Source organism: Eurypyga helias, unplaced genomic scaffold (genome assembly GCF_000690775.1).
Source record: "Eurypyga helias isolate BGI_N326 unplaced genomic scaffold, ASM69077v1 scaffold2437, whole genome shotgun sequence".
In the NCBI taxonomy this organism is placed as follows: domain Eukaryota; kingdom Metazoa; phylum Chordata; class Aves; order Eurypygiformes; family Eurypygidae; genus Eurypyga; species Eurypyga helias.
The window spans coordinates 66,603-74,773 of NW_010259653.1; the positions used below are offsets into that span (position 1 = coordinate 66,603).

Sequence of the window (8,171 nt, forward strand, 5' to 3'; positions counted from 1 at the left end):
TGTTAGGCCCCTACAGATCTGCTGCAGTTTCTTTGAACCCACCTCAAGACGCAGACCTTTGAAAGTGTTGATTTGCATTAACTCTTCTTTCTGCCTTTACTTTTACAACCAAGGCAGACCTTATAGCTTTATTTAGAAATCACCCGTCATTAGTAACCACAATAATTTAGTAGACATATTTACAAGGTAAGTGACAGTGGGAAGTAATTAAGTTTAATATAAATCGCACTCAATTTCAAATCTGCAGGCTTCAAAATAACAATTAATAGAAGCTGCAGCTTCTATAAAAAGGTACAGTATTTATAGCAGTATCTTCTTTCTGTTCCAGCTGAACACATTTTGTCTAGTGGAGATTAAAATCCCCTGCCTGTTCATTCTGTTTGTTTCAAAGTCGTTTTCTACCTGTGGCACACTTTATTGCACATTATCCACTGCTTTTACTCTTTGTGGGAAGATTTTTGACTTAAGTCGATGATGGGGAGGGGGAGGAAGAGTTCAGCTTTGTCTCAGATGGCCTTGTAAATGCACGTATCTTGAGCTGTGGCTTTCTGCTAACTCTGTGGTTTATAGATCAGTGCCTCACGGTGCATGCTTTGTTTCACAGGTGTCATGCAGCTGACAGGTCTGCTGGTGGAGCCGATGATCACAGCTGGGGTGGAAATTCTTCATTAAACAGAACAGAGCAAAATAATCAAGGAAGGTTGGAGCCATTTGCAAGATCTTCTGAGTTGATTGCTCAGCCTGTCAAAAAAAGTCACCATTTGGGAGGACGGCCCACTGCCAGCGGCTGCCATGGCTAGCAAAAGAAAGTCAACGACTCCCTGTATGGTGCGAACTTCTGAAGTCACGGAGCAGGAAGGTGCCGAGGGCATAGAGGCTCCTAAAGAGAAGGGGGCTGGTGCACCACAGCAGGACTCTAAAAAAAATTGGCCTTCAGAAAGCTCAGTCAAAGACTGCGAAGTGGTTGAGGCAAAGCCCCCAGCTGAAAATCAGTCTAAGAAACCCCAGGGTGGTTATGAGTGTAAATACTGCCCTTACTCAACACAAAACTTAAATGAATTTACAGAGCATGTTGACACTCAGCATCCAAATGTCATTCTCAACCCCCTGTATGTCTGTGCTGAATGCAACTTCACAACCAAAAAATACGATTCTTTATCTGACCACAACGCGAAATACCACCCAGGAGAGACTAACTTCAAACTAAAATTAATTAAACGCAATAATCAGACTGTTCTAGAGCAGTCCATTGAGACCACCGCTAACGATGTCGCCGTCACGGGCGGTGGGCCAGAAAACACAGAGTGTGACGATTCACTTCGTGGGGGAATTAGTGCAAACAAAACGCCAGTGATGAAACTGGGAAAGCCTAAAGGGGAAACCAAGAAGGGTTCCAAAAAGGCGGAAGAGGGAGTTACGGAAAACCACGTGGATGGCACTCTCCCCCGCATCCTAACTGAAGCCACTGAAGCTATTGCTTGTATAAATGGAGACCTTCTCCATGATGTGTTAGCCCATGTTATGCCCTCTGTACAGCTGCCACCAAATATTAACCTTGTCCCCAAGGTCCCAGTACCTCTGAACAGTACCAAATACAACTCTGCACTGGACACTAATGCAACCATGATCAACTCCTTTAATAAGTTTCCTTACCCAACGCAAGCAGAGTTGTCCTGGTTGACAGCAGCGTCCAAACATCCAGAAGAACAAATCCGAATCTGGTTTGCTACGCAACGTTTGAAGCATGGTATAAGTTGGTCTCCTGAAGAAGTGGAGGAGGCAAGGAAGAAAATGTTCAACGGTACTATCCAGGCAGTTCCCCAAACCATCACTGTCCTGCCAGCTCCTTTGACAACTGCAAAAATGCCCCAGCCCATCCTCCAGACAGCCTTGCCTTGTCAGATACTGGGCCAGACCGGTCTGGTTTTGACTCCCGTGTCAAATGGTTCAACCGTTTCCTGTTCACCTATCACGCTTGCTGTTGCCCCGAACCAGGGGCAAAAGAGGACGATACAGACCTTATCGACGGCCCCAGAGGCCAAGCGTCCCCATGTAGTTCAGGTGCCTGAGATTCCTGCCAAGTTGACTGCTGTGCCACTGACGCCAGCCAGTGAGCGAAAAAAGACGAAGGAGCAGATAGCAGAGCTGAAGGCCAGTTTCATGGCAAGCCAGTTTCCTGACGATGCAGAAGTCTACCGGCTGATAGAGGCAACAGGTCTCTCCAGGAGCGAGATCAAGAAGTGGTTCAGTGACCACAGGTACAGAAGTCAAAGGGGCGTTGTGCACGTCCCTGGCGATGCTTTAGGGAAAAAAAAATCAAATAGCGCCTTCAGTTGGTCGACACGGCCGTTCGTTTCACCCATACGCGGATTTTACTCCCCAGAGGTTCAAAGAGAAAACCCAAGAGCAGCTTAGAGCCCTTGAGGAGAGTTTCCTAAGATGTTCTTTCCCTCCCCAAGGAGAATTGGACAGGCTTCGAGTGGAGACTAAGCTGAGTAGGAGGGAGATAGATTCATGGTTCTCTGAGCGGAGAAAGATAAGAGATAGCATGGAGCAAGCTGTCTTGGACTCAATGGGATCCTACAGAAAAACTAAAGAACAAGGAGCTCCGAATGGTGCAATAAGCCAGGCAGAACTGCTGAGTAGCTCCCAGCTCCCTGGTGCTTTATCTGGGTCCTCTACCACTTTTAAGAAAACCCAAGAGCAGGTTCATCTACTGAAAAGCACGTTTGCAAGGACCCAGTGGCCATCGCCCCAGGAGTATGACCAGTTAGCATCTCAGACTGGGCTCACAAGAACCGAAATAGTTCGCTGGTTCAAGGAAAACCGGTCTTCGCTAAGAACGGGGTCGCTTAAATGGATTGACCAGTACCAGCAGCAGTACGTTGTTGATGGTCGTAACGAGCAAAGTCAGAAAAAGGGATCAAAACACTTGGAGAGTCCAAAGAATGGTAATGAGGCATCTCGGCAGCATTACCAGGAGCATAAAAAACTGAACGAAGAGAATGGGGGGAAGATAGTGGTGAGAGCAAAAAGAGACTGCGAACCCCTGAAAGACTCTTTGTTGGGGAATCAAGCAGAGGGTACGGAGAGGTTGGAGTGCAACAGCCACGATGGCCACGGCAGCGAGGAGAACGAGGAGCCAGCGGAGGTCAACTGGGTGGAGGTGACGGTGGGCGAGGATGACGCTGCATCGGACTGTACGGACAGCTGGAGCCAAACGGCACCTGAGGGCCAGGCAGAGCTGGTGGACTTTGACTCTGAAAGTATATCTGGAGACAATTCCCACGTATAGACAGGTAATGCTGATGGTGCCCTGTTTCTCTGCGCCTGCCTCTGTCTGGGCGTGCTTCCAGCATCCCTTAACCCCTCTTCAGTGTAAATCCCTGGAGCCCACCCCTGCCGGATCCTTGTGCCTGCTGGATGCCTGAACAAAAGGGAGGCCCATCCTGGTTGTGAATTAAAACAACTTCGTGGTAGGGGAGGGATTAGTGCTGGTTGCTTTGTTTCTTGTCTTCTTGTGGGTCAAGTCCCAGATAAGGGACGTTTCTTGGTGTGGGGTTTTTTTTTTTTTGTTTGCAATAAGTGATGAAACCATAAGCTTTCTGCCTTTAAACAACCTGTGTAACCTCTGCAGCGCTTCATGTAAAACATACCAGCTGAGCCATGCGAAGAAATAGTAGGTAACACTAGTTGCTAATATCCCCCTTGCTAACAGATCATTGACCTCCTCACGAATAGAGGCTGTGCCTGGTTTTGCTCCTCGGGTCCTTCCTTTGCAGCATCCTGCCCTGCTCAGAAAAAAGGAGGTCACTGGGGGAAGGGCCCAGGACAGAGATGCTTCTTTATGCAACAGCAAGCAAAAAAAAAAATGCTGTGGGGACTGAAGTGGCTTATGCAAATGTGCTCTCTTCCTCTTGCAGGTGAGAACTGTCTCCAACCCCGCTTTGTTCTGCTTGCTCGCTCTACAGGCTTAGGAAATGGCCCAGACTAAGCTGTTGGGGGTGTTTTAGCAGCTGTTCTTCACAGGATCCTGAATTTAAAAGCAAGCTGCAGGGCCTGTCTTTAAGGAGTTTTATACGATCTTTCACAAAGTGAAAGGACGTGTTATTTGTAGACCTGAAGCGCACTTCTGATCACAGTTACACAGGTATAAATCTGGAGCAAGCACTGTCAGCATTTCTTGACTTAGGTGTTGAATTGTGTTCACTGCAGCTTTTGACATTCTGTGCTGGAATGATCGGACTCTGCCTCTCAAGCTGGAGTCTCCTTAAGCTGCACCGTACCCACAGAAAGCACAGCACCCTGCTTTAACAACCACCGTGACAGAACACACATTTTAGAAAGAGTTAGTAGTTTTCTGGTGTCCAGTAAGTGTAATATACTTCAGCTTTTTTTTTTTTTTTAAAAAAAAAAAGAGGAGGAAATAAAGAGGCCAGGACTGATAGAAGTCCCTCCACACTTGCACTGAAGACTTGCAGTCTTGCAGCTGGCGGTATTTGAACTGACTTACCTGTACAGAGGTGCAGTTTCCTGAGCAAGCCCTGCTTGCTAGCCTAGAACCCTCCACTTTCTCCTTGTACAATACTTGTCCAAAAGTCTCCTGGATGTTTTCTCCGGGTTGAAAAGGGAAACCCTGCAGTGGTTTTATTTTGAATGTTGAGAAATTCTGATTTTGAGAAATGTTATCACGGTATCTGAATCGCGGAGTGCCTCAAAGCTGCAGACTGCAGTGCGAGGCACTGTCCTGCCTGGTGCTCGCTGCACTTGGTGATTAGGGATGTGAGGAGTAGGCTGTGTTACCTGTGCGGCAAAGGCAGAAGATGAAAGGAGGAAGGATGCGGGAACATCAGCCGAAGGCACGCTGGGGTGCCACTGTTGTGCAGCCACATAAGAAAGGAGCGCCAGGATTTGATCTTCTTTTTAAAACCAAATGCATGATGAATAAATGCATTGTGGGATTTTTTTTTTCCTCTTTTTTCAGGGTTGTTATTTCAGATTGTTTCCCCCTTCCAGCTATAAACGTTTGTACTGAGGAGAGGCAGCGGACCAGGGGCTAGGTGAGGGAATGGGGAGGAGGGTAGAAGAGCCGGGGGTTGCCTGAAACCTCTGTTTCTTACAAACCTGTTGTATGTGAAGCCAAGCTCTGCAAACCCTCTTCCAGCGGGGTAGTTTTGGTGCCTGTGTTTTTTGTGCTTGCGAGTAGCATAGGGTACGTTGGGGTCAACCTGCTGCCTTGATGCCTTGGCACAGATGCTGACCATAAAGCTCCAGGGCTGTGGAGGTGCTCCAGTGTTACCAGAGAGGAATTTTAATAATAACTTCGCTCCCAGTTAAACTTTCGCTGGGTTATCCTTTTGATGGGGAGGTTTCCAGTGGTTGTTTGTAAAATACACCTACTGAGAAGAGATGTGCTGGAGCAGGGCTTCTGCTGCAAAGAGCGTGCAGTAAGATCAGAGGACCATTTTGTCATCTGCTCTTTGCCTCCTTCCCAGCGTGCTGGCCTGGGGACTTGACAGAAGCCCGAAGTCTTTCATTTTCCTTTATTCTCCCCCTAAGTCTCACCCCAGAAATGCAAGTGCCTGCATGGAGGCACGTTACAGGCATTGTGATGCAGAAGCTGGAAGCTTTATGCCCCATGCTGATGGGGCCTGTGAAAAATCCCAGCTACTGGCTTCTTTGTCCTTCAGGATAAGCTTTCACTTTTGTCTTTATGAAGTCTATGTTACGTGATTTTAAACTAAAACTTTGGTGTTAAATTTACAATGTGTTATCTTAGATGACATCCAGGGTATGACTCAAAAGCAAAGACTGCATTAAGACCTGATGGAGAGTTTGTTTCTGCCTGTTGTGACATAAAAGTCTGATTTTTCATACCATGATACTCATTGGTGCCTTAGAGGGGTCATGTCGCTGTCCTGACCACACGTAAGAGATGGACTGAAGAGCTGCTGACATGGGACTTCTTTTGACTCACACAGCCACAGTCATTATGTGAAACTTTCACTGCTGAAAGAAACACGCTCCTCTGATATTCATGATAGTGGTATTTTCTAAGCTTGATGTACGTAGTTTGAAGGGAACGTTTTTCAGTGATTGATCTCCATACGCCTGTTGTTGGCTGCATTTGTGTGCGGCTTCTGTAAAACTTGAGCTGTCACAGACCATCTCAGGCACTCTCTGCTCCATTGTGTAGCTGTAGGAGTTTCTCAAAGTATTAGGGAGTATTTGTGTTACAGCCTTAGAAAATTGAGTTTTTCAAAACTGGTCCCTGTTCAGATTCTGCTGCAGCACCTGGACTCAGCAAGAGCAGGATTCACACCAGGATCTGAAATAACTGGGCTAAGAAATGGCTGTGTTACTAAGTCCATATCTGAAGCTTTTGGCAAAATTGGGTTTACTCTGCGGAGTAGGTCACGTTTCCTGAACGGTGAGGCTGGGAGACCTGTCCCTGTAGAGTACCAGGGCCATCAGGATGTTGAGTGGCTGCTGTAGGGTGCACTGAAGCCATCACCCAAAATGCCCCAGATGATGCGTAATGAAGCCTCTTGTAATGAGGCCCAACTCCTCTATCAAGACAACGCTTTAGGTCCCTTTCCATAACAGTTATTCCTGCCTTCCAGCAGCACAGGTCAAAATTAGGTCTGTTGTCCTCACTTGTGCAAGCCTGACAAACAGAAACTGGTCTTAAATGAGAGGGACCAGAGCGTGCTAGAGCGGTTGGCAGCTACTGCTGGTTTTCTTCACAGTGTTGTCTCCCCATGGGGTTTTCCCAGGATCAGTATTTCCTCAGCCCAAAGCATTTGGGTTTTTCTCAGAAGCACACTGATTTTGCCCACCGCCACCTCTGCTGCCGTAAACTTTCGTTTTTTAGAGTTGAGTCATGACCTCTCTTTTAAGCCCAAACCCTGCAAGATGTAGCACCAAAGTCCATGGCTCACGGGGGGGGGGGGGGGGACCCCCCCCAGAAGATGCATGCCCTGGCTCTTGATGGCTGTGACCGCTGCTCTGTGGAGAAGTGCCGTTGGAAAACCCTGTCTGGGTGTCGCACACCAGAAGAAAAGAGTCTGAAGGAAGTCACCCCTCGCTTCTGCTGTGTGCATCGTACTGGGCATCAGAGGTCACCTGCGTCCTCTTAGTGTCTCCAGCCCCATCCGCACCGCTGTGGGAGCTGAGATGTTGCTGGTGGCCCCGTGCGTTCCTCGGTGCCCAAAACTGCTGAAAGTGAACTGCCCTGGGGTTTTGCTCCCTTTCTGTCCAGGTTCCCGCTTTTCTTGTTGTTCAGGGTTTCATCCATAAAGCTAGCTATAGTGCCCGTTACCAGTGTTGAGCTCCAAGGTGCCATCCTGAAGTCGGCGTGGGACTGACCAGTGTTTTGTGCAGAACTCGGGTGACCCCGAGGCATTTCAGGGCAGGAGGCTGAGGGACAGAGGACTTCCATTTCCTCTCAGCCAGCAAGGTGTCGGCGACCCAAGCTGTAACGCAGCGAAGGACTTGAGACGGGGAAGCGAAGTCCAGGCTAGCAAGTAAAATGTTCCATTGAGTTAGGAGGAGCCGGGGGCTGTTCAAGGAGGGACTGCAAAGACGGCTTCTGCTTTTGGTGTTGGTGCGAGCTCGTGCCGTTTCCCTGTGCTTGGCTTTCTGCGCTGCAGATGCCAGACAGAGCTGGCTGCTTCTGTGGGAAGTAGCGACATTCCTAAGAGGTGGGAAATAGCGGGCTAGCTCAGGTTTCCATAAGCGCTGCTGCAGGATGGGTGAGCAGGATGGTGCAGCTCCGGCCTGAGTGGGTGCTGGCTGTGTAAAGCCCCTGCTCTGTGCTGGGAACTGGGGATATGTGTAGGCGGGTGAGTATTTGAAGGTTGGGGTTTTTTGGGTTGGGGTTTTTTTTGTCTTTTCTTTTTTTTTTTTTTTTTTTTTAAAATCTCTGGTCCACAGTGCAGCCTTTTTGTAGGTGCAGGAGTTGTAGGTGAGCCGGGGAGCTGCTCTGTATATTGTTTTCTGAAATCATGCAAAAATGGTTAACAAGGGGGGAAAAAAAATAAAAAGAGACCTGAAGTTACCTTGCCTTTAGGACCATCTGTCCTGTGGTCACAAAGTAGCTGCCCCCAGCCCATGTGCGCATTGTCTCTGGGCCAGCGTGAGGATCTGCCTGAAGTGTGTAGTAGCAAGGG

At 48.3% G+C, this 8,171-nt stretch overlaps 1 protein-coding gene across 1 annotated transcript in view; it reads left to right on the top strand.

Moving 5' to 3' along the window:
• Window positions 1-792: 792 nt before the first annotated feature.
• Window positions 793-8,171, top strand: part of ZHX2 (zinc fingers and homeoboxes 2) — a 7,702-nt gene continuing 323 nt past the window's right edge. The window contains 2 exon segments of the mRNA XM_010154709.1: window positions 793-2,307; window positions 2,309-3,299. Coding sequence (XP_010153011.1) covers window positions 793-2,307; window positions 2,309-3,295 — 2,502 coding nt within the window. The 3' untranslated portion in view covers window positions 3,296-3,299.